This window comes from Onychostruthus taczanowskii, unplaced genomic scaffold (genome assembly GCF_017590055.1).
Source record: "Onychostruthus taczanowskii isolate IOZ18803 unplaced genomic scaffold, ASM1759005v1 scaffold34, whole genome shotgun sequence".
NCBI classification, from domain to species: domain Eukaryota; kingdom Metazoa; phylum Chordata; class Aves; order Passeriformes; family Passeridae; genus Onychostruthus; species Onychostruthus taczanowskii.
The window spans coordinates 520,543-548,461 of record NW_024500794.1 but is presented as its reverse complement, the minus strand read 5'-3'; the positions used below and the strand labels follow the sequence as shown (position 1 = coordinate 548,461).

The following is a 27,919-nucleotide window of genomic DNA, read 5'->3' as shown; positions in this document are numbered from 1 at the left end:
GTCCGGGGGTGCCCGGCGCTCCCTGCGCCCCCGGCCCCGCTCCCGACCCGCGGCCCCGACAGCCCTGACGGGTCCGCCGCGCTCCGCGTAGGTCACGCAGGGCCTGATCGTGGTCACCTGCCCCGTTCGGTTTTCCTTTTGGAGCCCAGCCCGGCTGGCGCCGCTGTGGTGGGGGCTGCGGAGCGCTCCCGAAATCCCCCCTCCGCAGTGTCTGTTGGCTCTGGTTAAGCCGCTGTCCTTGCAATTAAGAGATGGTGTCGCTGGCCCGCTTCCAGCATAGAGCACGTCATGAAAGCGAAGCTGAACAAGAGCCGATCGAGCTTCTGCAGCCTGCTGGGAGAAATGAGGCTCGCACAGCTGCCCTAAGAACGGCAATGTGTTTGGGGTTTTTCCATCTAAATATCTGGAGAAGCCTGCTGGATCAGAAGGGAAGATTCTCCAACTCAGGACAAAAAAGGGGGCAGGAGCATACTGGAACAAGAAGACTCTTCATACAGAATTCTGTGTGGTGAGTAGAGAGTGACAAGCGTAGGCTCACATTTACACTACCTTTTCCTTCCATAAGGTGATGCAGGACGTTCACGTAAGTTTTTAGTGTCAGATCTCACAGATTATCAGGCACACAAGACAGGTATGTTACAGATTACAGCACGGTAACTACAAGCTCATGGTTACAAGGTGAAGAATAATGCAGCATTGTGACTAGAGACAGGTGATTTGCAGATAGGAGCAGTCTAGCACTGACCTCAGAACTCCAGGTTTTTACACTCTGCCTTCAGACGGAAGGCACAAGTTGAGGAAGAAGCTGCTGTAGCCTGGCAGCCTTTCCACTGCAGTCTGAGGACCGTTCCAATAACCACTGCAAATAAGTTTGAGCTTATGGAATTGGTGGCCACGGAGTTTCTGCCAGGTTGGTGCTTAGGGATGAAGAGATGACAAAGGGTACAAGATACATTCTCTGATACTTTTCCAGTTTCTGACATATTTTCAGTCAAGGACTTGCTATACCTGCTCAGTCTCCACTTGGATCTGTACAAGCTTCCTGAATCCACACCTTTTGGCAAGTCCCACAGGTCTGTCACCCTGCCACTGAAAACGTGGACTTCAGCTGTTCAGACAGAATTTGCCTTCACTTTCCTCAGGCTTAGGCCCAAAGAAAGTTCTTTCCATTCATCCCCTGCCACTTCCAACCAAATGCTTTTGAGAGACAGAGCAGCATTGCTCTGTAGCAAGATACATCAACTCAGCAGATAACTCCCTGATTACTTAGCAGCTATATTAACAACTAAGGCGAATTGGTATGCAAATGCCTGCTCATCTAATGGATTTTTCCCAAGCGTACAGTGGTGTGATGTTGGACTAGAGGGATGCCAGCTATGATTCACTGTAACTTCTCCTCTAAAGGAACTGGCTTCTAGTTATGGAAAACTAGAAGCTAGAATTTTTAAAAATATTTACATACCCGAATTACTTTTGCAAATCCTGCCTAAATTATAAACAAAAGGCCATTTGGTCATGAGGTGTCATTAGCAGGGGATAAAGTCATAATGACTGTGGAATGAGATAAATCCCATTCTGAAGAAGTTTTGATGCATTTCAGCTAACATTTGGATTAGTCACACTTAACCACAGACGAGTGGAGGGCAAAGGGAAAGCCATGAGCAGGAGGATATATTAGCAGGACCTTGTGGCACTAATTTGAAAAATTTGACTATGAGGAAAAATCTAAGCTGGAGAAGACTGGAATCGTCATGTGAGATGTGTGAACCTGGGGCTCAGAGACTGAAAGGATGCTAGAAGCCCGGCCAAAAAAACAGAGGAGCAGAGGGTCACGTTCAGGGATGCAGGCTGGAACAGATGCCTGCAAGATGTCAGAAATGACTGAGGGGGCACAGAGGAGCTCAGGCCCGGAACAGTGGCAGGACCTTGAGACTTGAGTAGAAGCATGCAGCAAAGGCTGTAGAAAGCACTGGGAACTCAATCGTGTGGAAGCTGGCTTTATTCCGACTGCAATGCACAAAACTACACTCCACGGGCTGAAGCCACTGCTGTTCCCTAGCGGTGCTTTCCGGTGCGATTGAAGCGCTTGTACAAGTACCGGATCCTCTTGTTGAGTTTGTCATAGTCCTCTGCAAACATCCGATCGCCCACCATCTGCTTCTTGCGGATGCACCTCTGCAGCTCGTTCCCCCGCCAGCCCCGCAGCCAAGTGGGCCCCATGATGAGACTCTTCGGGTGGATCTGGAAGCCGCCTGACAACAGGAGAGCAGAGACAGATGAAGGCAGGCACTGGAGAGGGCTGTTCCCAGGGGGCCGGCCCCAGTTACCCCCGCGCTGTGGCTGCCATCCCGCAGCTGAGTGCAGCCCCGGGCCGCTCCTGCCGCGGGCCACAGCGCCGGGGCGTGCGTGTCTTACCCAGGATCCCCACGTTATCATACACCCCGAACAAGGCCCGCTTCTTCGTCCACCGATCTACCGGCTTGCGCTTGGGCGGCTCCTTGATGCGGATGGGCCGGGAGAGCCCAGCCAGGGGCGAGGACAGCGGCACGGGGAGGCCGGGCCGCACGGGCGCCCAGCGCGCCCCGCCGCAGTCGCTAAAGCTCCGCTCGGCGCAGGGCAGGGGAGCGGCACGGCCCAGCAGGGCCCGGCCCGCCGCTCGCAGCAGCACCGTTGCCGCCGCTGCCGCCATGGGGGTGACCCCCGGTGCCCCGGGACGGGACGGGACGGGAAGAGCGGCGGTGCCGCCGGGCCACCCCTTCCGCCGCGGAGCGCAGAGGCGCGCGGGTGACGTTGCGCCAACGGTCGGGAGGGCAGGGGAGCCGGCGATTGGGCGAGGGCTCGGCGCGCGGCGCAGCCGCCGGGTGCTGATAGGGCCGTGGCGGGAAGGGGCGGGGCGAGCGCGGTCCGCGCGCGCTGTTTCGAGCGCCCGGGGCCGTGCGGGGCTGTGGCGGCCATGGCGGCGGCCCCGGAGTTCCATCTGCCCCTCGCTGCCGCCGATCTGCTGCGGGATGGCGGCCCCGGGCGCTACGTGGTGCAGGAGGTGCTGGCCGCCCGCGATGTGCCGCCCGCGCTCGCAGGTAAGGTGTCCCTACGCCCCCCTCCCGGCTGGGCCCGGTCGTGCCGCCGGCTCACGGGCATCCCCCCCGCCTCTCTCCGTGTTTTGCCGCAGCTTTCCGGGCCGCCTTCCGAGCGCGGGGCGCGCTGGCCGTGCTGCAGCACTTCGACTGCGTGTACAGCGTGCTGCAGTGAGTACGGGGCAGGGACGGGCCGGAGGGGCGGGCGCTCGCCCCTCTGCCAGGCGCTCTTTGCTCGCCGCCCTTACGCCCTGTGTTTGTCCCGCAGCCACTTCCGAAGCGCGGGCGCGGCTGTCAAGGAGGACGCCCTGGAGCTGATGATGCACGGTGGGTACCCGCTGGGGCTGACGCCCCACTAACAGAGAGGTTGGCGGCTCAATGATGATATAAAGGCTAATGTGACTCGGCCAGCTGGGCTGCACCCTCAGCCCGCTCCTGTCATACGGGTCTGTAATCTTGGTGGACGATGCTGAGTTGTGCATGTTCGCTGTAAGGGCAGACCGACAGAAAATCCTCGTGCCCGTGTCCCTGGAAAATAGGTCTGTGGGATGTATCAGCTCAGAGCGAGTGTTTCTCTGAGCTGACTGAGGGCTGTGGGGATAGGACAAGACAGCATGCCCAAGGTCTGGGCTGCAGGGGGCAGTCCGTGTTACAGCTGGTGAGATGTGAGCACACATCTTTGGTAATCTGATGGCTGCTCTAGGCCTCCCAAGGAGAGGATGGCTGAGGGACCTGGCAAGGAGTGCTCATGACTTTCTGCTTCTCCTCAGTGGTGTCCCATCATTCCAATGAACTTCCCACTATCTTGAGCGACTCTGGGCTGAGCCATGCAGACCGCGCTGCTCACCTCAATGCTCTTAAGATGAACTGCTATTTGCTGACTGGCCTGATGGATGCCTTTGAAATGGAAACCTGCAAGAACAGTTGTTTGGAGGCAGATCCTGGTAGGAAGGTAGGTGAAGACACTGGAAGAAAAATGATAAAAGTCAGAATAAAATTTTAAGCTTGCTGAACTCTCTAGTATCTGTCAGATTTTATAGCTGAGTTTATACAGACATGATGCCAGCAAGAGCAGTCCATGATGTGGAGCACTGGTGCTTCTGTGAAACTGTGCATGGAAAACAGCAAAGGGACTGTCGTGTGTCTAAATATCAGAAGGGACTTGGATGCCCAGACCTTTCTATTTCATTCTTGAGTTTCTGGCTGGAACTTAGTGTGCCAGTATTTCCTCAAGATTTCCATTCTGTGACGGCAGTGGATGCAGGTGTAATCCTTAAACCACAGAAGACACTGGTGCTGGCTTGAGCTGAGAGAGAAAGAACTGGGGGGAAAAAAGCCCCTGTGATCTCACACTTCTTGCTGGTGTTTTGTCTGTTGTGAAGCTGCTGATATATCTCACTGTGTAATCTCCTTTCTAGAGCAGGAAGAACCATGCCAAGACTTCTGGATCCTTGTGGGAAGAGGAGAGGGAAAAGCTTTTACGGCTGCTTACACAGCTGCTGCAGCTGGATCTCCGTCAGCTTTGGGGTGGTTTAGCAGTGGAAGAAGAGTTTGTCAGGTATGCTTTGGAGTGGGTGTATTGGTGGAATGAGTGACTGGTTCTGAGGGATGAAAGGTTAAATGATAGACTACCAAGGAGATGGTATTAGCCCTCTGTGGGGTGCAGATCATTGGGAAGCTGAGGAAACAGCTTGAGGCAAAAGTGATGTGTATAGGAGCCATTTCCTCTCCTCACATAGGCCACAAAAATTCAGATGCTTGCTAATTTTTAGAGGACATTAGAGAATCTCTCTAACAGAAATGTGTGGTGTGCTAGAATGATGTTTGTGCAAGTTATGACAGTGAGGTTTGCTGTCTGTCTTCTGTGGGTTTAGCTTAATGACAGGAAGCTGCTACCGTATCCTGGAGAATCCAAGTATCGGCCTTCAGAGGTACCGGGTCACACGGGAGGCTGTGACACATCTGCTTGCTGCAGCTCTGATTCACTGTGACCACATGTTCAGTGAGTTCATGCTCTTCTGCCTTCTTCCTGAAGCCATTCCCAGTTACTTTCCCTGACCTCTTTCTTCTCACGTGTTAAAGGTGCCACTCTGAAGATCACGCAGATGCTGCAGCACTTTGAACATGTAGCCCCTGTGTTTGCACAGGCCGTGAGCCTCTGGGCTAAAGAGTATGGTCTAAAAAGCCTGGTGGGTGAACTGCTAAGGTGAGACAAATACTTGGAGGCTTGTCCTTTTATTCCTAGCAATTTGAGGCACCCCATTTCTTGTTTCATCTTTCTGTTCAGGGAAATTGGACAGAAATGTCCCCAGGATTTGGCTCGTGAGGCTTCTGGAGTCAAGGGTTATGCTACTTTTATAAGTGAACTGGCTGAACAGATTCCAGCTCTGGTGCTCTCCAACATGAGTGTTCTCCTGCCTCACTTGGATGGGGAGGTACGTTTCTGCAAAGTCACCTGTCCAGAAAAGTCAAACAGTCGAGATGCTGCTATCCAGTTTTTCTGTCTGAAACAGAACCAGTTTCACAGAGCTCAAGTATCCAAAACCTGCACTACTGGAATAGAGTCTGCCCTTATCTAAAAGATGCAAAGGGAACAGAAACCACGGCATCTCCTGTCTGGTTGTCACTATCAGATGTCAGAGAACAGGAGCCCCATCCAACCTGGCCTTGAACAGTTCTAGGGATGGGGCATCCACAGCTTCTCTGGACAACCTGTTCAAATATCTCACCACACTCTCAGTAAAGAATTTGTTCCTCATATGTAATCTAAACCTACCTTCACTTTGAGGCCATTCTCTCTTGCCCTATCACTGAATGCCCTGGTAAAAAGTCCCTCTCCAGCTCTCTCACAGCCCCCTTTAGGTACTGGAAGGTGCCTCCCCAGAGCCTTCTCTTCTGCAGGCTGAACAAGACCAACTCTCAGCCTGTCTTCATAGCAAAGGTTATTGTGTCTTGCACGCACAGCTATGTTCACCCAAACTTAATACAATATCCATACTGAAAAACTTCACTTAGGGCTGGAGCCTGGGATTTTGAAGGCCCAAACTCTGGGCATATCAAATCGTGTCTTTTGGTCCGTTCCTTGTTCAACAACCCCTGTCTTGGCAGAGTTACACGATGCGAAACGCCATTCTGGCGGCTATGGCAGAAGTGCTGGTGCAGGTGCTGAATGGTGACCAGCTGGAGGAATCTGCCCGTGGTACTCGGGACAAGTTCCTGGATATGCTGCAGGCCCACGTGTGTGACGTCCATAGCTTTGTTCGCAGCCGCGTGCTGCAGCTCTTCACTCGCATCGTGCAGTGCAAGGCAAGTCTGTGCTGGGCAAATGGCGTTGCCTCAGTCATCTCTTCCCATCTTGTGTGTTCTGAGGGAATTTCTGCCACCCTGCTTTTTGTTCGCAGAGATTGAAGTTTTAACAGAGCAATGTGCTGTCCCTGTGTACTGTGGGGTCTGCAGTTTCTTCCAAGAGACCAAAGATCCCAAGGGTGGGGGAACTGGGGGTGGAAATTAGATGCTGCTCATTCTTACCAGGACAAACTAGAAGAAAGAGCACAGCATCTTTTCACACACTGGTGTGGGAGAGCATTGCAATTACCAGATATACTAAGACTCAACTCAGCAGGATCCTGGATAACCTAAATCCTTGCTTTCAGCGGAGGCTGGACCAGAATATATCCAGAGGTCTTTTGAGCCCTAGACTTTTCTGTAAATCTATAATCTGTGCTTTTTAGTACATGAATATGTCTGCAGCAAACTTTTCCCAAGTCTCTGAGCCTTCTTGATAAGTTTATCTGTGCTCTTGTTGTGTTCTAGGCCCTGCCTTTGACTCAGTTTCAGTCTGTGGTGTCGCTGGCTGTTGGGCGGCTCAAAGACAAATCTGTCTTAGTGGTTAAGAATGCAATCCAGCTCCTGGCTGCGTTTTTGTCCAATAACCCCTTCTCCAGCAAGGTAATTTTGATTAATATGGTGGATATATTAGATGTCTCTTTGCAGGCTAAATATCTGCAGTGTGCTGTAGCCAGGGCAGTTGCATTTCTGTGTCTTGTGGAAGGAATGGTGTAGCCTTTGAATTCTGCAGGTGGCAGCTTTCTGGTCTTCCCAGGTTCAGATTGAGTTCTTGGACTCATCCCTCTCTTGGTGAATTCATAGCTATGCTGAAGGCCAGGAGGGATGTGATTGAGGTAAAAACCTGCAGCAGTTTTGAGTCCACCGTGAGGTTTCTCTCCTTAGGATCAAAATTAGTTGTTTAGAATATTCTTCATGGATCTGCAGTTCTTTGTGTTTAGCTGCACCTTCTCCTGAGTTTCTGAGCCTTAGATGGGCAACTTAGGGCAGTTCTCATTCTAGGATCAGGGCCAGAGTCTACTCTTCCACTTTCCCAAAACAGGGTTGTTATCCATGGGGATTGACAATTAAAGCAGGGAGTGGAAGAGAGAGGAGAATTCTGGCATTTCAGGAAAAGGAGGATAACTAACATATTTCTTCTTCTCTTCCTGACATCTTCAGCTAAGCTGGACTGACTTGAATGAGCCACTGAAGAAAGAAGTGCAGAAACTGAAAGAAATGAGGGATCGTAGCAGACCCACAGCAGGTAATTTTCTTTCTTCTTTCCACTTCCTAGGACAGTCCAAAATGTGCTTTTCCTCATATTAAATTTGCTCCCAGCTTGTGACAGCTTTTGTCTCAGATCTTACCTGTGTGAGATGGTGAGACCAGATAACTGGGATTAAACTCACAACAGTTTTCCTTATGGTGGTGTTATAAAAGGATAATATTAATATCCATGTCTAAATCAACAGTCCTTATAGCTATATATCCTATTTTTGGGGTAAGAATTGAAAATGTCTATGAACACCCTCCCAGGTTTCTCTTTTCTACCACTCAAGGACTGCTTGAGTCATGATTTTGATCAGATGTTATTTAAACTTGATTTGTGGGCAGCACCAAAGTCCAAGGCTAAACAAATGATGGTTTTCTTACCTGTCTTTTTTTTCTACCTTCAGTAGTTAATTTGTTTTAGTCAGAGTTCTTGTCTTATTCTCACTGCAGTCTGGGTGGGATCAGCAATGGGAACAGTGCCTGCCTGGGGATGGTGTAGGGGAAGTTCCTAAGTTCCAGATGAGATTTTCCTTCCCATTAAAGGTGTCACCTGAGTCTGTGTTCTTCAATCCCTCTGGTTTTTAAGTAGTTCCAGTGATCCCCCCAGAGGAAGAGTGGGAAGCGATGCTGCCAGAAGTGAGGGCTGCCACACAGCAGCTCTTCCAACCACTGCAGGAAGAGGAAGAGGAGGTGCTGGAAGTTGAAGAAACAGTGGAGAGGACAGTGGAGCAAATCACTGGGCTGTTGAAGAAGCTGCATTACAAGTAAGAAGGCTCTGCAATTTGACAATGTTTATCCCAAGGGGTGATTTCCAGTAACATTACTCTGTAGGAAGAGATTGATGTGGGCACCCAGAACAAGATGCTGATAGGAGCTGCTATCCCAGGTGTTCAGAGCAAAGTTGGATGGTTTCCCTTATGTTCTGCTCTGATGTGTTGCTGATACTCTCTTGGGCAATGTCATTGTCCAGGAGCGCAGCCCGCCTTACGCAGAAGGCCCTGTGTCGCTTCCAGGGAAAAGAGCCTTTCATTGGCCCTGGGGAAGAAAATGAGGAGGCAACAATCCTGGATGTTCTGAAGAGACTTTACACAGGTAACTGTATCACTCTATGTCTGTTCCCCAAGTGCAAGATAATGCCAGAGCCAGACTAAAACCCTCTGGAATGCTCTGTCCCTCCCTCTGACCTATGGGGCTCAGTCTGCATGTATGGCTCCCAGAGCTGCAGCATCTCTGCATTGTTTGTTCCTTGTTTGTCCAAGTACCTTGGCATTTTAGCTGGATCATATTGATCTTAATTTTTGGTTGGAACAGTTCCATGGTCCCACTAGAAGTGCATTTCTGGTGCGTTAACTCACATATCTGAGGGAAGTGAAGCCCCTGTTGCCACTCACATCCTTCTGCCCTGTTTGAATTTGTCAGGAGTTCTGCTTCCTGAACAGGTGGTGGCACATAATGCTTACCCCCAGCAGCCTTGAGCAAGTATCTGATTCAAGCAGAATCTTGTTATCTGGGGCCTGAGCCTCTTGGGTGTATTTTAAGACTTCACACACTTTGTCTGGTGCTTGTTTCAGCATAAGGTTGCTTAGCCAATCACATTGAGCATCTTGCTGTTGGAAGTCTATTGTCTAAAAATCTTAACTTTGTGAACTCGCTACACTTGCACAGACTTTGCTAGGGAGTAGTAGTGTTTGCCTTCTCCCTTGTTCCCTTTTAGGGCCCTCATCTGTCTTTGGGGAAATACCAAGTTCAGATTAACCTCATCAGCATTTTAATGGCATTTACCCCAACTGGACCATGCCTTTCTCTTCCCTTTTACCAATCTGCCAGTTCTCTGGAACATCACACTGTAGTACTGGAACTTGCTCCACAGCATGCTGAGATTTTGTAGCTAGGTCTGATTGCAGAATTTGGATTTTTGTATCCTGGCTCTTGGAAGGTGTCACTGTGGGATGGAGTAAGGAGGGTTAAATTGCCCTGAACTGTGCCTGTTTCTCTTGTATCTTCAGTACTGCTCACAAACAAGTGTGCTGTGTAGGTTCATGCCCAGGTGAGAACAGTGAGGATCCTCCACGTGACAGCAGCAGTGATGAGATTGCAGAAGTTGTACAGGAAGAGCAGCCTCAAACAGAGCTGGTCAAACAGGAGATGTTGGTGCACTATCTGCAAGATGCTTACAACTTCTCAGTGAAAATCACAGAAGCTCTGAACTTGATCAGCAAGATGATGTACGAAAATTCTGTCTCAGGTATGTGAAATAACCATGTGAAATAACCTTTTTTTCCCTATTCAGCATTTCTAGATCTTTCCTTGCTTGAGAAAAAATGTTGGAGTGGTAGAGCTCCAGGAGAAGGAGAACAGATTAAAGGAGCTGCTCTTCATTGAGCAGATGTCATAGACACTTGCAAGGTATTGGAAAAGTGAGCCATCTAAATGAGTGTCATGAAGGGGTTGAATAGGGCATGAACAGGCTTTTAAGGAATATTTATTTATTTAATGTCTATTCATATTTTAAATACCAAGGTTGAAAAGGATTTTTTAATATGTTTAAAACTGGTTTTTAAAAACATATGAAATAAAATGTATTTGAACTTTGTGAAATAAAAACATTTAAAAAAAAACTAGCCAGGTACCAAAGTGAATTCAGTTGTGGAAGCTACCCTGCCTCATGTGGGTGGGATGGCTGTTCATCATCTCAGGTGAGGTTCTCCCAGAGTAAGCCTGGCCAGTGAAGCTGGGTTTGGTTATGTGCTCAGTGCCCTGACACAGCTTCAGCTGTTATGGTGGCCACAAGAGGGGAACGAAGCAGCTGGTCTCATCTAACTCACCTTTCCTCAAACTTTATTCTCTAGTTAGACATGAGCCTGATCAACAGGTTCTGTGGCTGGTCCTCTTCAGTGCTGTAGAGAAAGGTGGTGAACAGAAGGCCTTTGAGTTAATTCAGCTGCTCATATTTAATATTAGAACTGCTGTAATCACTCAGACTTTTTTGTAGCGTTTATCAGAAATTGGCATTTCCAAGGGATGAGGGGCACAAGTCTCACTGCCATCCTCTCCAGCACATCCACTTGCACAGATCTGGGGTATGGATGGGTGTGGGCCCTGCAGTGGCCCAGACTTCATGCAGACACTTCTGAGGCTTCATCTCTGTCGAGGGCTCATGTTAATTGCGATAAGCACGTGGGCTTCCCCAGCAGGGTTTGGTGTCATTAGCTATTTGCACACGTGGAAATGAACTCCTGGCTTCAGTGTCTTTACAGGTCCTTTGAAGTTCAAGGCCAAGAAATTGCCCTACCTGGTACTTAAACACCTGGGGTTTGATTGTGGGGGTGATTTTTTTTTAATGGATGCACAAATTTTAATCACTTTTCATCTCCCTGTTGTCCTGTGCTGTAGTATAAGGACGGCAAATTCAGTGTATGAACAGCAGAGGTGTTTTGAGACATTGTCTCCATTTGGAGAGAGTATGCTGCTGGGTTAGGAAGGGACTGGTGTGTGCTAAGGGATGTGTGTGCTCAGATTGAGCTTTTCTTAATTAAAGATTTAATATTTGAAGATTTAAATTTTTTTTCTGTTGCAAATTTATGTATTCTGGTGTGACTGGAGACAGGGAAAGCATACCAGCTCACCAGTTAGATATTCTTAATTCTGATTTGTAAGGGCTTATACTGGTAAAAACTCTTACTTAACCAGAGGTCAGACTCTGTGAAGTGTTTGTTGCAGCACAACTCCTCTGATCACAGCTGTGAATGTCTTGTGATGTGCTCTAACTTAATGGGCTTTGGTTTTTTGTTTTTTTTTTTTTTGTCTTATGAGAAGACTGGGCAGTCTATTTCAGGAGAAGTCAAGCTGGAACCAAACACAGTATTCCTTACCCCATTTGTACATCAAATAGCTTAGTTCCTCTGGTTATATCATTGCACTGGAGCTTATATTCAGCTGTCTGCTGCAACTATGCTTTTTCCCTAAGGTAGTGTTTCCCAGGAGAGAATTTTGTTCTTCCTCAAAGATAGTCTCTGTACTCTTTCCCTAACCATATCACATTGGATTTAGCTGTAATATTGTTAATTTGTGTCTTTTTTCTGGGACATCTACATCTTTGTACTAGTGATCCCGTTCTGACTCAAACCCTCTGTAAAGCTTGCTGTGAGACCAGTACTCCTATGAATTTGTTTTAATGGCCTCTTTAATGGGAACTGGGGAAGAACTGCACTGTCACAGCTGTTCTCTCTGCAGTGGTGCAGGAAGCCATTGAGTTCTTCGTGACAGTCTCACAGTTTGGCGTGCCCCAGGCACTGCTTGGAGTCCGCAGGATGCTGCCCCTCATATGGTCAAAGGAGCCTGGAATTAAGGAGGCTGTGCTGAATGCCTACAGACAGCTCTATCTGAGCTCCAGCGAGGATTCAGAGAGGTACGGATCTCCCTAATCCAATTTTTTTTTTTCTTTCCCTCCCTCCATTCCCTTTCTGCTGTTGGGAATGGGGTATGGACAGGAAGAGAACTGAGAGTTGCCATGCTTCATGCTGAGCTGAAATGTAAGGTTATTATCTGAGTATCCCAGTCTTCCTGCAGGACCTACTGCTGAGCTTCTGTTCTTGGTTTGTCATAGAGCTCACGTGTAGGAAATTCATGCAGCAAAACTCTGTGAGACCTTGCAAAGCAGATGCTGAGAATTATTTGAAGTTAAACTATTTTCAGGCACTAATATTTATTCTCATACATTTCACTTTCATACAAAACATTGCCTAAGTAGTCTTGGTAGGGTCCCTATCTGATAGGGAACAAGAAGAATGTTTCTTTTGCCAGCAGGTTCTTGATTGGCAACAATGGATTTCAGCCCATTAGGAGTCACCTGTTGATATGGAGTCATCCCATGTCCAGGAGTCTTACATACTTCACTCTGTGGGAAAAATTGTTGGCCAATGTCAGTTGTCCCATTTTGAGTTCCTTATAACTGTAGTTGTTCATCCTGCTGGGATAATAAGAGGAACAGTGTGGTCTAAAGTTGAAACTATATTTCTGTTACTAAACATCAGGTTTTTTTTCTGACAAGTCATACATGCTGGGGCCTTGATCACATGTAGGCATTCGTCTTCTGATGTACAAACACATTCCCCATTTCTTTATCCTTCACACTATACAAGGTTGGTTCTTTTTTGGGTGCTTTCACTTGTATTTCTGTTTATATTTCAGTCAGACCAATCTTAAATATTTTTCTAACAATTTCTACATGCCTTGATATTAGGGATGTTAAGATGGGAGGGTGTTAAAGGGTCTTTGTTGTTTATCCTTCTTGAGGATTTGGTGATGGGAGCTGGCTACCACTTGCAAGTTTGCTTCTTCCATACTAGAAAAGAGCTGTGTCTCCTCTCTGCTGTGGCACTTGCTCTTTTTTAGTGCTTACCCACTTGTAAATCCTGTTGAATATTCGTGCAGTAAGATAAGTGTGATTCCTGGTGAGATGCACCATAACTCACCCTCATTTGTACCATCAGGGCAATAAAGAGCACCTGCTGCTTCCTGTTTCTTCCTGATAATATTGCCTGGAAACAGCACTTCTACAGTTTGTGCTCTGTCCTCTTTCTTCATAGAGAGATTTTCAGTTTCTAGGGAATTGTACTTTGACTTGTGGTTGAGAGCAAACTGGGAAGTGGCTGCTTAGTGCCTCTGATTGGATCTTTAAGCACCAGAAGGAGCACCAGTGCACAAGGCAATGGACGTACAAGCCCACGTCATGGTTATTAGCACTTGTGTGACTTTGAGAACTCAAGCTTGTTGCGAGAGTTTTCCTGATCCTGTGGATCATCTCTGTTATCCAACAGATGTTTTCAGCTCTTTCAATAGGGCAGTAATTGTGACAGTTCCTTTTTCTTTACGTTTCAGTATTTTATTCTTATTTTTCCCCTTTTGAAGGGCCAAGGCACAGGCCCTGGTGCACTCTCTCTCCCTCATCATGGTGGATGCATCACTGGGAACGATACAGTGCTTAGAGGAAATAGTGAGTATTTGCCTTGCCTGGGTTTGGGTTGTGTATCTGTTTTATTCCAGTGGTAGTCACTGCAGATTACATCTTTACTTTGAAGTTCATTTTCCTTTGCCTCTCTGTAATTTTTTAATTGCATTCCTTTTGCAGATCTCAGAGTTTGTGCAGAAAGATGAAATAAAGCCTGCTGTGACCCAGCTGCTCTGGGAGCGATTCACGGAAAAATCTCCATGCTCATCGCTGGAACGCCGCGCTGCTGTGATGCTGCTGGGAATGATGGCACGGTGAGCCTGGGGCCAGGTCAAAGCCTGTGAGTGGAAGGATGTACAGGGAGTCAATTTTTATTGAAGAATTGTGGGTGCTGCATCAGCTGACTCTTTGGCTCTAGCTTCAAAAATAGTAACCCTGTCATGGGGTAATGAAGCCTGGAACTAAGCATGGTTGTGCTGGATCCCACCAACACGGCCTCTGAATGATTATGATGAAATTATTTTCCTTGTGTGAATGCCCATCCCTTCCCAGAGTTTACAGTGTCACAACTCTGCAGCTTTGTCTGTGTTTGGATAAGAACAGTGAGAAGCTGATGAGTAGAGATGTCTGGAGCCTTTAGCATGAAGAAAAATTAATCTTTTTCACTTTCTGGGGGCAAAAAAAATGTGTCTGCACTAAAAGGTTTTCACTTGCTCAGTTTCCCAGCCCAGTACCCTTTGGCATTCAACTTAACTTGCTCTTCTTGCTGTCCTTACTTCAGTCCTTCATAAGTCAGAAACAGATCTGCATAATGATGATCCTAAAGTTTTCACAGACAGAAAGGGGAACGGGTGGGTGTGGATTTGGGATTGGCTTTTCTTGGATAAATGTTGGTTTGGTTCCCACAGTAGAGGAAGGAATGGTATATGTCACAAGTCCTGAGCTCCTCTACTCTTTCCTACTTTCCAACAATTTTGTTTTTGTTACCCCTGTAAGTTTTGGTCCTTCCTGATAGGAAAGAGGAGTCAAGAATTTTCTTTCTTTACAAAGAGGCTGTTGATCACTTTGGAGAAACTCATCTCCTAGTGGGGAGTGGATTACACTGGCTTCTGTGGAATACTGCTTGCTGCTCCTCCAGCTGTTTCTTGAGTCGTTTGGATGGGTTTTATTTTTTCCCCTCTTACTCAAACCACTCCCACAAGGCACAAGGAGTATTTCTCTTGGTTATCCATACTTCTGTAAACTTTCAGCAGCACCTCATTGTGATATCCCCATCCCTTCCATTCCACAGAGGAAAGCCAGAGATCATAGGTAGCAACCTGGACATCTTGGTGACAATGGGGCTGTCTGAGAAGGCATGTGAAGACTATAGGCTGCCTCAAGAAGTATGCAATGTTATCTCCAAGCTTGCTGGTAACCCTAAGGTAAGGCTATGGGTTTGTTCTTGAGGTCATCCAGAAACAAAAAAGGGGGGAAATTGTTTGCATGGAAGAAAAGAGAGAGGTAATTAATTTTTTACAGATTTTGAAATTAAATAGGTTGAGACCATTCAGCAGCACTCTCTGGAAAGCTTAGCACACATCAGTGAATATGTAATAAAAGAATTTTCATTAGGCAACAGGCTGAATTCAATTAGCAAAGAGTTCAGTGCACAAGAAAATATGTTTTCCTTTCAATTCTCTTCTTCAGACTCCCAATTCTAAACTGATTTGTGTTTTCTCAACCATGAAGCCCTTTCCTCTACTGATGTTTTCTGGTGGTGTGATTCTTTTGCCCTCCCTATTAATTGATATTCAGGAGTTGTCAGCTGTACAGCAGAATATAAAACATGAAAGGCTTTCAAACCTGTCCATGTTGTACTTAGAACAACATGATGGTTGATGGCTTCTTTCCCTGGGAAACAATTTATGCTTCTTTTTTTAATACACTTGGAAAAAAAATATTGTTTTTTGACTCAGTCATTTGGGGCATTTTGGTTCAGGAGTTCTATCAAAAGCAGTCCTCCTTTACAGAGCCGCATCATTCTGTGACAGCCCCTTCCACTGGGGATGTTGCTGCATGAACTTCATGAGTTAATGTGTATCACAACATTCTTAAGTGTTCTAAAGATGGCTGTAATTCAATTTTTGGTTGACTTAAGTCTGCAGTTAAGCTTGTATATGAAAAAGGGACTGAACTGAAAATATTTGGCTGACTGACTGACTGGCAATAGCTCTTCTGCCCCCACCCATCCTTCCAACCAGAATTCAGTACAGAGGACAGGATTGTGGTGAATCAGGAGTTCTTGTTTCAAGCTACTGAAAGCTGGTAAATCCTCAAGTAAATTCTGTTTTGTTCAAGTATATATTCATCATGCAGACACAGGTGTGCTGGGACACCTCAGGTATTCTCATACTTGATTTAGTAGTTCTCTAGGTTATCTTATTCCCAACCTAAAAGGTGGTGTGACTGATACAGAAAAAATGCAACAACCTAAGTGTGAGGTAGTCTTGGATCCAGACCTATCCTGTGTTATTTCCACTGATGATATTTTGCTTTTAAACAATCCTATATGGTTCTGGCATATCCCAAGGCAAGTTGACTTACTGTTGGTGACTCTAAGATGCCCCAGAGGTTTCCCTCTTTATTCATTGCAGAGAGTGAGTAAATAATGTCAGATTTTAAATTAATCCTTTTGACATTTCAAAAGAGTTACTTTGATTCAAGGTGAGAACTGTCTGGGTTGGCCTGTGATCATCATTTGGTCAAGCTTTAAATCTACCAATGTATTCACCATACTGTCACAAGTGACAGTAATGTCCCTGCTGCATGAGCAGGACTGGATGTCCCTGGCATGGGTTTGATTAACATTGTGCACACAGGAAGGTTGAGTACTGGGAAGGGCATTGGGGGATCTCATGTGGTGCTCCCAGGGGAGTAACTCACCTGTTGTCTCTGCAGCCAGCACTGGAGAAGAACAGTGCCCCTTTTCGACTGCCACAGAACCACATGCTCTTTGGTTGCCTGAGTGAGACCGTGAGTAAAGGTGAGCCCAGATCAGCAGGAGGGTTGGAGGAGATGGGGTTGGGCTGCCAGACCTCCTGTGTTATCATTGGTATGTGTGGGTACATTGCTCCCTCTTCTCATCAGGCTTTGCCCAGCCAAGCAGTCACTGGATCCCCTTCATGGAGGCAGCTGTAACACTCATCTACCAGCTGGCAGAAGGGGCAGAGGAGATCTGTGCTGACATCCTGCATGTGTGCAGTCAGCAAGCTCTGGAGAAGCTGCAGGAGGCTGATGAGCAGAAAGCTGGTGAGGGAAAAAAGCTGATGAAGGAAATCTGTACCTATGGTTTCCAGTGCTGCTTTGGGTGGCCTTGAGTAATTGCAGGAGAACAGAGCTGAGAGGCTGGTGGAAGTGTTGGAATGGGAGTGCACAAGTGCTGTGCAGGAGTCTGTGGAGATGGGTTATACAGTGAGACTTGGCACTAACAGGGAAGAGGTCTACATCAACACTGAACTGGGGCCATTTTTCTCTTTATTTTTCTCTTTTAGATGCAGGGGATTCTCCACACAGAGTCTCTGATGGTTCTGGCAGTCTCTCCACATTCCTGCTGCTGCACCTGGTAGCCCTTGTGGGACAGGTGGCACTACAGCAGGTAGCATATTTGGAAGTGTCAGTGAGCGCAGAGCTACGCAGGCGCCGTCTCCTCAAAGAGGAGAAGACCAAGAAGCAAGCTGACACCAGCTCAAAGAAGAGACCCCAGGTGAGAGCCAAGGGCTTTTTTTCCTATGGGCAGCTCTTCTGGTGTCCCAGCTACAGCAAACTTCTCAAGAATGCAATCCTGAGGCTGCATGAGGTACAGGGCAATGTGTGCTTCAGGAATAGAAACAGACATGTATTGGTCAGGATTGACAGGGAGAGCTGAGGTCCTTGAATGACCCTATTCACTAAAACTCCCACACTGGTCTTGAGCTTTGAAGAGGCAGAGGGGAGGGAGTGAAGGGTGATGTCCTGGCCATGCTTATCCTCCCGCTTCAGGCAAACATTCCCATGTCTCGCATCACCTTTTTTCTTACCAGTGCAGTCTTTTGCAACTGATGCAGTAGTGGTGAAGAAACATCCATTTGTGCCCTGAGTTCTGGAAAAAGGCTTCCTAGAACCTCGGTCCAGAAGATTTGAGAGTCTTGTCCTCTGTTAGGTAGAATGATGAAGGATTAACAGTAGCCTTTCTAATGTGTTTTGGAGGCTACAAATGCCCTGTTTGGTTAGGTCTACCTTGGAACACTTTCCAGCGTGTAAAGAGGCTGACTTTCCTGGGAAAGAATAGAGAAAAACATTGTGTCCATCTAGGTATCCAGTCTCTATTAGGTGCTTATATTGCTAAGTCTGCAGAGAACTTCATAGTTCATTTCCTCATCCACCTGCTTATCAGTGTCAGTACAATTTTCCACGGAGGAGGAGGTAATTATCAGATTTTCAAAAAAGTAGCAGTTGGATACAGATTTGGTCCCCATTGCAATGCCCATGTCTCCTTTCTTCCCTTGTGTTGCTTTTTATTTGCTATAAGGTTTCCCATAATCTTGCTGACAAAACCAACAATTCAAAGGCTGCTTTGAGCTTCTTGCTTTTAGTATTTGAATGTCCCTTAAGTTATGCAGGACTCACACACTGATGCTGGATGTCTCCTAGGTCTGTTTTGTCTTAGTAGTGTCAGTAGTTTAAGCTTTCTTTACATTCTGGGCTCCTCATTGCAAGAGAGACATGGAGCTCCTGGAGCAGGTCCAGTGGAGGGCAATAAAGATGATTAAGGGACTGGAGTATCTCTTAGAATGAAAGGCTGAGGGAACTGGGCCTCTTACAGCCCTCAACACTGAGAGGGGACCTCAGCAATGTCCGTAACTATTTGAAGAGGGGGGTGCCAAGAGGATGGAGCCAGACTGTTCTTGGTGGTGCCAAGCACTAGGACATGAGGCAGTGGACAGAAATTGATGCACAGGAAGTTCCACCTGATTATGAGGATGAACTTCTTTACTGTGGGGATGACCAAGCACTAGAACAGGTTGCCCAGAGAGGTTGTGGAGTCTCTATCACTTGAGTTACTCAAGAACTATCTGGACACAGTCCTGTGCAATGTGTTCTAGGAAGACCCTGCTGAGCAGATGATCCACTGTGGTCCCATCCAACCTAACTATATGTGATCCTGTGATTGGTGTTCTGTAGCATATAGACTGGCAAATCCCAGACTACCCTTCACAGCTTCATTCAGTTCTTGGGGGAAAGAGGGTTATTACACTCTGTGTCAGTCTGTTCTCCACTGTAGTTGTGCACCTGGTAACATGCATATACCTCACGCCTGAGAGAAGAGAACCCTGTGAAGAAAGAAGTTATTGTTGCCTGACACCTTTCTTACAGTCTCCTCTCTGCACAGAGCACAGGGAATGAGACCACTATGGAGGAGGAGCTGGGCCTCGTGGGAGCCACGGCTGATGACACCGAGGCCGAGCTCATCCGCAGTATTTGTGAGGCAGAACTTCTAGATGGTAAGTGTGGCTGCCACCGAGGAATACTGGCTGTCTGCCCGTGTGACAGAGCAGGTACAGTGGGTAACAGGTCCTGAAGGAGGAAGGAATTGTTTCCTTGGGAAGGAAGCACTGCCATTTTCCATGGTGTCAGTTTCCATGTAGGCTGTCTGTTTCTTGGCTCTGCCTTTCTGGAGGTGGCTGTTCAGCGGTGAAAATGAGTCAACCAGTTACTGCAGTTTGCAGCAGCTCTGAGATAAATGGAGTAATTGTTCTTAAAGCTCAATGCACAAACGGTGCTCTCATGCTCACTGTCTTTATCCCCACTCTAGGGAAGCACCTGTTCTTTGCCTTTGTTCCACTGGTGCTGAAGATCTGCAACAACCCTGGACTCTACAGTGACTCGGCGCTGTCAGCTGCTGCAGCCCTCACTCTTGGCAAACTCTGCATGATCAGGTACTGCTGAGCCACGCCAGAGCTCTTTTCCCAGCCTTCCTAGTACTGAAGCACAAGCAAATGTTGCAGTTCCTTTCCCAAGGAATGAACAAACACAGTGTTCATAGATCGCTTTTTTTTAAACTGTTTTTTTTTCTCTGCTCTCTGAGAGATGGAATTTTGCTATCTATCCCTTCTTTCCTGTACCCTGTCTTGTTAGCTCTGAGTTCTGTGACTCCCACTTGCGTCTGCTGTTCACGATGATGGAGAAGTCCACCCTGCCTGATGTGAGATCCAACCTCATTATTGCAGCAGGAGATCTAGCCATCCGCTTCCCCAACCTGGTGGAGCCTTGGACATCACATCTCTATGCCAGGTAATGCTATGCTCATTGTTGGGAGAGGACATGTGACAAAAACCCTGTGGAAGGGTGACACTGGGCCTCCAGAAGGTGAGAATGACCCAAGAAAGCAAATCTGAAGATGCTGGTGCAGGGAGACCACCAGGGCTTTGGGCTGTCACGAATACCAATAACTCAGAGACACTCCCTTGCTGCTCTCTGCAGTGACTGTTTGCTCCTGTCAGGTTGCGGGACCCCTGCCCGAGTGTGAGGCAGACAGCTGGGCTGGTGATGACCCACCTCATCCTCAAAGACATGGTAAAGGTGAAGGGCCAAGTGAGTGAAATGGCAACTCTGCTCATAGACCCAGAGGAGGCAATCGTGACAGTGGCTCAGAACTTCTTTGGTGAACTGGCCAACAAGGCAAGTGGATGCTCAGAGACCTTATTGCACAAGAGTGGGCAAGGGCTGTTGGAGGCTGGATCAATTACATGAGCCCTGGAGAAGGTGTGTTAATGGTGTAGAGCTTTTGGTCTGTCTTTCTGTGGCCTAAATAAGGGTAGCTAAAAGAAATTTTGCAATACAAGTTTTGTTTCCTCCTTGCTTGGTGTTGCTGAATTTGACCTCATCCATTCACACTGGAAGGCAGGCTCCAAACCACTGCCCTTTCCCTTTGCTTGCTTGTATATGCCCAGCACGGGGTTAGGAGCAGTTTTCTGTAGCTCACCTTTAGGCCTTACAGCAGAGTTCCCTGACCTTATGGCTCAGGCAGTGCACCTTCTCTGAAACCTTTCTGAGTTGTTCTTGGCTGTGGGACACTGAGATATTTAAACTGTAGCAGTTTCTGCCCAAGCAGGTGAGAACAGGAGCAGTGTCACCGCCACTGTTCAGTCCATGTGCAGCCTCACGTGGGCCCTTCAGAGTCTGAGATTTAGTGCCTGAGAGGCTGCAGTGACACTGAGGCTTTTCTGTCTTGGTTTGCTTTGTTAAAGCAGGGCTGGCCACCTGACTGCACTCACTTCCTATCTCTGCAGCATGTATGACAAAGCTGTGTATAAAGCTGTGGGAAAGCAGTGGGAAAGAGAATATGGATTGGACCGTTTCAGGCAAGAAAATGGGAAGCAGTTCCATGAACTGAAGAGCTGTTTCCTTTATCAGGAAGCTTTTTTTTGTTGGGTTGTGGCAAGGTTGGAAGGCAAAGAAAGTGCATCCAAGTCTGCCAAAGAGCAGAGCTGGGGTGCAGTGTTTAGCGTCTTGGTTGGCTGGGTTTTTTCCCCCCCCAGCCAGATAGTCCTGGATAGGTTTGGCTGGCTGTGTAAGCTCATTTCAAAAAGCTGATGCTTTCAGTCAGTAGATTTGGGGTGGAGAAAAGGAGGTCATTTTAAGTGGGCAGCTTATTTGGCTTAACTCAAATTATCCTTCATAATTCCGTATCTCATGTGGAAACTTGTGTTCTGCACAGGGTAATGCTGTCTATAACCTGCTTCCAGACATCATCAGTCATCTCTCGGATCCTAACAGCGGCATAGAGGAGGAATCCTTCCACACTATCATGAGGTATTCTAAGGTTAAATAAATCTTATTGCCAGGACTGTGTTTATGCAAAAGGGGTGCCATATCAAGGGAAGAAAAACTACACTGGCATGTACAAAACGCTTTTTCAGTTGTTCTCTTTGATCTGACTTTTTCAGTCTGTACTGGAAATGGAGTCACGCTGAGGGGAATTGATTTTAAAGCCACACAATTGGGAGTGAGGAGAGACTCTACAAAGAGTAACCACTAACTCAAAATTACTTTCCCTCTAGAAAAGGAAAATAGTTGTTTTTACGCATGGAAACATGGATATGCCTCGCTAGGAAAACACAACAGGTTTTAAAGACTGATGCCTTTGCCATTTTGGTGGCTGCTGGAGTTTTGTAAGCAGTTTTAGTAAAGCTGTAGTTACAGTATCAGGTTTGGGTCTGGGTTGGCTTTCTGGTGGTTTGTTTTGTGTGGGGGTTTATTGGGTTTTTTTTCTTGTTTGGTTTCAGTTTTTTTCAAGAAAGCCTTACTCTGGAGTATAGAGATCTTGGAATATTTCAGTCTGAGGTTATTGGTTGCTCATAGACAGCACTAATAATGTCTTTATTGGTACAGACATTTTCATGTCATTTCTGAAACTAAGCCACATGAGGGTTTTTCTGAGTCATTTGAATCCCTATGGCTTATAGAGGGGGGTGTTAGACAAAAGTGTTGCTGTTGCTGAAGAGAAGAACAATAAAATCTCCTGTGATTTTTCAAGTAGTCTTTCTGTCTATGAGAATCCAGTGCATTTAGGAAGAGGGATGGGATTTTGGATAGGTAGGAATTGCAAGACACAGAAAAGGTCTATTAGTGAGGGTGTCATTGAAACTAAAATTAATTTATGGTGGTAAAAGTAGATGGATATCTTTGCTTCAGCTTTAATTAAGGAGGGTAATGTGAAATACTGGCAATTATGGCTTGTGGTTCCTGACAGCACAGGTAGAAGTGGAAGTTAATGCCTGAAGTGAAACAAACCGTCACAGGTAGACAAGAGGCAGCATGTAAAAAAAAATCCAAATAATTTTGGAATTTTCAATACTGTTTTTAATTAATATCAAACTGAAGGTGTTACCACAGACATAGAGCATAACTGTAGCAATTGCATTAAAGTGTGATTGGTGGGGTTAAGACAGGTATAGGATGGACTTTTTACTTCCAACAACATACGTGGAGAAAACTGGAGGTGTCTGGCAAGAGAAGAGGCAGTATTGATTTAACAATGTAGACAGGCATCAAATTAGCATCAGGATAATTAATTTTAAAGACCTGATCATCAGTTAACACACCACATATCCTTTATATAGGAAAATAAGGGAATTAGTAGTTAAAGATTAAATGATGCTGGGAAAAATGCAAAGGGAGGACTCTTGAGATGCTGTTTCTGTTATGTATCTTAGAAAAGCAGCTTGGTGTGGTGGTTGTAGACATAACAAAGACTGAACAAGGAAGTGCTTTAGAAAAACTACATCAAGGCCAGTGGCAACCTGACTGAGTTAAAGTTAACAGAAGTGTTGGTACAAGAAATAGGGAGAGCAGCAGGACCTTCTTAATAAATAGAAGTTATTCAGTGATTTCTAAGAGGACATAGTGCAAAATGCACAAGTACTTAACCGTGCTAAAGTCCAGGTGTCTCTATTCCTCAAGAAGCTAATGGATTAAGTTAGCATTTAAATTCTGTTAGACTTTGTTCCCATTTTAGTGCAAGGTACTGCTCACTTCTGCATTGATCCAAAATGCAGCAACACACTTTCAGCAAATTAATAGCGAAAAAGTCACAAGCATGGTTTTGAGGAGGGAAAAGGCTGCATGCCACAATGCTCCTCTCAAGGTTTGCTTGTCAGACAAACTAGTCAGTCAGTGCAACTTGTGAAGCGAGGAGATTGTCTGGAGGTGCTGCATGCTCTTAAAACTGGATGGAAGGAGCAGAGAAGAAGTCAGCACTGCAGCCTTTTCAGCACCCCTACTACCTGAAATGGGGATTCCTCTGTGGGCTCTAATCTTTTGCACTTTTTTTTCCCCTTGCAGACATCTGTTCTCATATATTACAAAAGACAAACAAACAGAGAGCTTGGTGGAGAAACTTTGTCAGAGATTCCGGACTGCCAGGTGGGTTGTAATCTTAATTTTCCTGCCAAACGCTTCTGCTTCTCAGGATTTTTCAGAATAAATGAGTTTGTATGTGGTGGTTGTAAAAGGTTCCCATTATATTCTTCACACAGCAAAGTGACAAATGCAACATAATTTGATTTAGGTCCCCTTTTTTTTTTTTTAACTACCTTCTCCTAAAAATACATGAATATTTGTAAATTAAGGTTTTTGTATTATGCAGTGATTGACCCCCTCTTCCTTTCTTTTTTAAGGAAAAAGTTTTAGTCTAGATCTAGATCTGCATTATAGCTGAGCACATGTGGAGACATCCCACTTGTGGATTTTACATACCTTTGTGATCCTTCTCCATGGGCTATTCCCTTGCAGCTCAGCCAGAAAGTTAGTGTGTTCAGCTGAGAAGTTGGGATCTTTCCAGCAGTCCTCTCTGGGGTGATCTCAACTATCAAGCTGATAGTTGTCTGTCCCAAGTCTGCGCCTGGGACTCTGTTCTATGTTTTTTATTATTATTATTTTACCTAAGGGCTTGTGCCATCATACACTTTGGCTTTTGCTCTGCTCCATCTCCAAGATGTGCATTGCTGATTACAGAGTATAGAGTGCAGGACCCACACTGTGAATCTGGGATATCATTTTTCTTTCTGGGTTTTGGGGCTTTTTTGCTGCTTTTCTCCTTGCTTTTCTCCCCGAGCTGTAACTTCACTGACCCAGGCATACACTTTTGTTTCCTTCCAAGAAGAATAATAATAGAAATTTATCTCTTTCCATTCCAGTGAGATATCTTCATTTTAACTTCCACTGGCTTTGATGTACCCTGTTTCCCTCCATTCCTGTGGTTTTCCTTCTCCATTGTTGTGGCTTTGCCCTTGAGATTCAAGCTGTCTGCTTATCTTGGCCATTTGTGCACAGTGCCTGGGCATGTGACCTGCTCAGCTGCCTCAGAGAGTTGCATATTTCCCAAAATATTTGGATTTTGTTTCCCCGAGCAAGAGTGGAGAGTGGTCCCTCTCTCCAAAGTTGCCTCCCAGGAGCACTGGTGATCTCTTCATGCCACATTTGTAATTAACTGTCTGTGTTTATGTTGTGTCTCGTCTTTAGTAGAATGTCCTGATACTTCTGTACCACCAAGGTGATCAGCTTGCTGCACACTAGTGGTACTGCTAGAGCAAGACTCTCTCTCCAGGCTAAAACAGGAGCTTATCAGAGAAGATTTGCAGCCACCATCACTCTCCTCAGCATTTCTGGAGTTCTAAACATAGCAACTTGCCAGGTGTCATTCAGACTGTAAAGGTGGAAACACCTGGATGCTGCAGCTTTGTTCTCCATCTGTCTGGGTTTGAGCAGGGCATCCTGAGACAGCATGTGCTGGACAGACTTGAGGCCCTCACTTAGTGTATATTAAAATAGAGGCTTTGGCCTTGCTTTTTCCCTTCGCATTCCATCACAGTGATCTACATTAGGGATGTTAGTTTGTGCTTTTGTTTTTCTTTCCCTTTGGTTTTATTCCAATAACTTTTTGTGGAATTTGAATGGAATCATTCTCTGATACAGCATTTGTTATTTGTTGACTTTATAACTTAATGAATATGACCTTCTTTATGTAACTAACCAGGAAAAGGAGAGAGAACATCAAATACAGCTTCTGCTTCAGATCATCTCAAACATGCAAAAATGAACAGCCAGGGGGGTTTGTTATGTGGTTGAAATAGGGCCCTTCAAGAGAAGTCCTGACCTCACTGAGTCTTTTCCTCCTGGACAGCAGTAACTTCTGACACTTTTCAAACAAGTGACTGTGTTCTTTAGCAGTGGTGGTTATCTGTGGTATGGCACAGCACCCTGACACTGACCTGTAACAGAACAACGTGAATCTCATGTTCTCCAGGGCAGAAGCACCTGCAGGGAATGCTGGTAGTTCTGGGTGAGATGTGCTCATCCTCACACACCCTTTTTGGAGGAGCTCATGGTGATCTTTGTCTTTGCCAGGACTGAGCGTCAGTATCGGGATCTGTCCCACTGCCTTGCTCTGCTTCCAGTCTCGGAACGGGGCCTTCACAAGCTGCAGGACAACTATGACTGCTTTGCAGACAAGCTCCAAGATCCAGCTGTCTACAATTGTTTCCAAACTGTGCTGGCTCGATTCCGCAGAGCAGGCATCAAACCTGAGACTAAAGTAAGGGTGTGGGACAAGGGTCCAGGCCAGAAAAACAATTGCTTTTTACATACAGGGACAGGAAAGCCCTGCAGTTTTTCATTTTAAGCAGACTATTCCTCACCCCTAACAATTTATCAGTTTATTTATTTAACTTGATGGCAATTCTGCTCTGGATGTAATACTTCTCTCCCCTCACCTTCTCTTCTTTTTTTTTCCCCTCCACTGCTGTTTTACGTCTCCATCAGGCTCTAGCTGAAGAGCTGGAGCAGAAGCTGTCTGCCTCCCATAACCGAGGACTGGATTCCACAGAGACATGCCAGGATGGTAGTCAGACTCCAATGCCAGCGCCAGCCAAGCGGAAACCAATAGGAAGTATGTTCCTTTTTGTGAGATTCCAGCCTTCCCCTGATCCTGCAGTCCAGCAGAAACACCTAAGAACTTCTCCTCACCCTTACAGACAGAAGTTTGCTGCCTTTCTCTACTTTTTTCCCTTTTTCTTGACAGGTTCACGCCGCCAGCCCCTCAGCCCAGCCAACACAGATAACGATTTTGTCACACCCCCATCCCGCACCCTCCGAAATCATAAGCGTGCCCAAAAGCGCCCTCCACGCAAAAAAGCCATCATTACCTTCTCCAGCGACGAGGAGAACAACTCTGAGGATGGTAAGGCACTGCACACGTGTGCTCTAAGGGGGGAGGGACCGCAGATTGGGCCCAACAGGGATGTATGTCCCTTGGTCATGGGCTTCAGACCACTGTGGAGGTTGTCTGTAGATTTCTCTGCTCAAGGCAGTGGAGTGCTCATTATTGACACGTTTTACTCTCTTTAGAGCTATTGGCAGAATTAAGAGAGGAAGAAACCCCCACCAAAACAACTCCCATCACCAGATCTTCAGCCCGACGGCGGCGCTGAAGGAACCATCTGCCACTGCCTTCAACTAAAAATAAAACTCCCTTTATGTAACCGTTGCCTTCTCTTGTCTGAACTACAAAATGGAAGTTAACACCAGGCTAAAGCAAGTCCAACCCTTTCTTCTGATATCTCCACAGAGAAAGGCAGTGATGGTGAACACAGTTGCCACTTGGACTGATTTTTGCCCTGACTTTGCAGATGAGAATAAGCTGCTTTTTTTTTTTTTTTTTTTTAAATCTTTGGAAGAAAGTCTTTCTAAGAAGAGCCAAACTACCCACAGAGTACAAAATGCTCATTCCTTTCTTGTTTTGTATGTGCTTTATACTACACTATTCACTGCTATCACAAGACCAATGCAGTGGTGCTAGGTTTAGGCCCTTTTATATTTCATGCTTTCTAAGGCTCTTATCCTGTAAATCCAAGCCAAGGGTTTTGAGGTGAAGGCACCTGCATCTTTTTCTTGTGCATATCTCATCAAAGTGTACAGGGATTGGGGTGTGAGGAGAAAGAGAGAGAAATGCTGACTTTGATTAGAGCACTTGAATAAACAATAGGTAAAGTCCATAGGAAAAAATACATCTTTTAAAAGCTAAAAAACCAAAATTAAAACTTTAGAAGTAACTTGTAATAATGCTAATTTGATAAGTTACTAAGTATACTGATACCCTTGATTGTCTTACTGCTTTCTGGAATGTATTTGCTGCAAATCCAATTATGTTTCAAGTAAAATTGGCACTTGGGTTTTTTTCATTTCACAAATGCCACATCAGTTTTCAAGTCAGTTCTGGCACTCCTTAAACTGCCCTGTGAACATGAAGTGCCCTAAATTAGATTCTGTGTTAATCACATAAGTAACCTTTAACCTTCTGTCTAGAGGCAAGTTGGCATTTGTCCCAGAGCTCTTACTACAGAAATGTTTCCTCTTACCTTGTCAGCTGCCTAGAAAGCAGACTAGTCACTAGCTGGGCAGGAATGGGAAGAGCACTCCTCCATTGCTTCCCGCAGATCTGCAGTCTCTGTCTGAGGCTCTACCACCTTCCCACAGTCGTGCTCGCCCTGGGTTCTCCCAGCAAGTAGAGCATGCTGATCAGTTCCCTTCTGCTCTGGCTGCAGAACTAGCTGCTGCAGCTTATTTTGATCCCTATTTAAAAAAAAACAAAAACAATAATTAGGAAGTGCATAGCTTTGCACTAACCTGAGCATACCTGAATGGACATAATCATGTTAAATGCTTCCAGAAACAAGTAAAGTGGGGAATGATGGGGTAACAGGTGTATTTATAAACA

The 27,919-nt window shown here is 46.2% G+C and overlaps 2 protein-coding genes and 1 non-coding gene across 4 annotated transcripts; 2 read left to right on the top strand and 1 right to left on the bottom strand.

Annotated features, from left to right (window-relative positions):
* Positions 1-1,981: 1,981 nt before the first annotated feature.
* MRPL51 (mitochondrial ribosomal protein L51) lies at positions 1,982-2,977 on the bottom strand. The gene is made up of 2 exons (XM_041410887.1): positions 2,416-2,977; positions 1,982-2,252 (listed from the first exon to the last, which is right to left on the bottom strand). Exons 1-2 carry the CDS (start codon positions 2,975-2,977, stop codon positions 2,056-2,058), a joined length of 759 nt encoding a protein of 252 aa, XP_041266821.1. The 3' UTR covers positions 1,982-2,055.
* On the top strand, positions 2,944-26,684 carry NCAPD2 (non-SMC condensin I complex subunit D2). 2 transcript variants are annotated; one of them, XM_041410883.1, is made up of 31 exons: positions 2,944-3,077; positions 3,170-3,245; positions 3,343-3,401; positions 3,845-4,026; positions 4,493-4,632; positions 4,949-5,076; positions 5,157-5,280; positions 5,362-5,509; positions 6,183-6,380; positions 6,888-7,022; positions 7,581-7,665; positions 8,263-8,437; positions 8,644-8,765; positions 9,709-9,918; positions 11,907-12,081; positions 13,584-13,668; positions 13,804-13,937; positions 14,915-15,047; positions 16,564-16,648; positions 16,753-16,914; positions 17,157-17,368; positions 19,034-19,145; positions 19,457-19,580; positions 19,780-19,935; positions 20,145-20,322; positions 21,362-21,456; positions 23,488-23,568; positions 25,552-25,738; positions 25,966-26,092; positions 26,225-26,383; positions 26,551-26,684. In XM_041410883.1, the coding sequence occupies exons 1-31, from the start codon at positions 2,954-2,956 to the stop codon at positions 26,631-26,633; spliced, it is 4,194 nt and encodes a 1,397-aa protein (XP_041266817.1). In that variant the 5' UTR covers positions 2,944-2,953; the 3' UTR covers positions 26,634-26,684. The 2 variants fall into 2 exon arrangements, with proteins under 2 accessions (XP_041266817.1, XP_041266816.1); XM_041410882.1 differs by having other exon boundaries at positions 8,260-8,437.
* Positions 3,448-3,770, top strand: LOC121339375. The gene has a single exon (XR_005953173.1). It is a non-coding gene; the product is annotated as a small nucleolar RNA U85 (small nucleolar RNA).
* Positions 26,685-27,919: the final 1,235 nt, after the last annotated feature.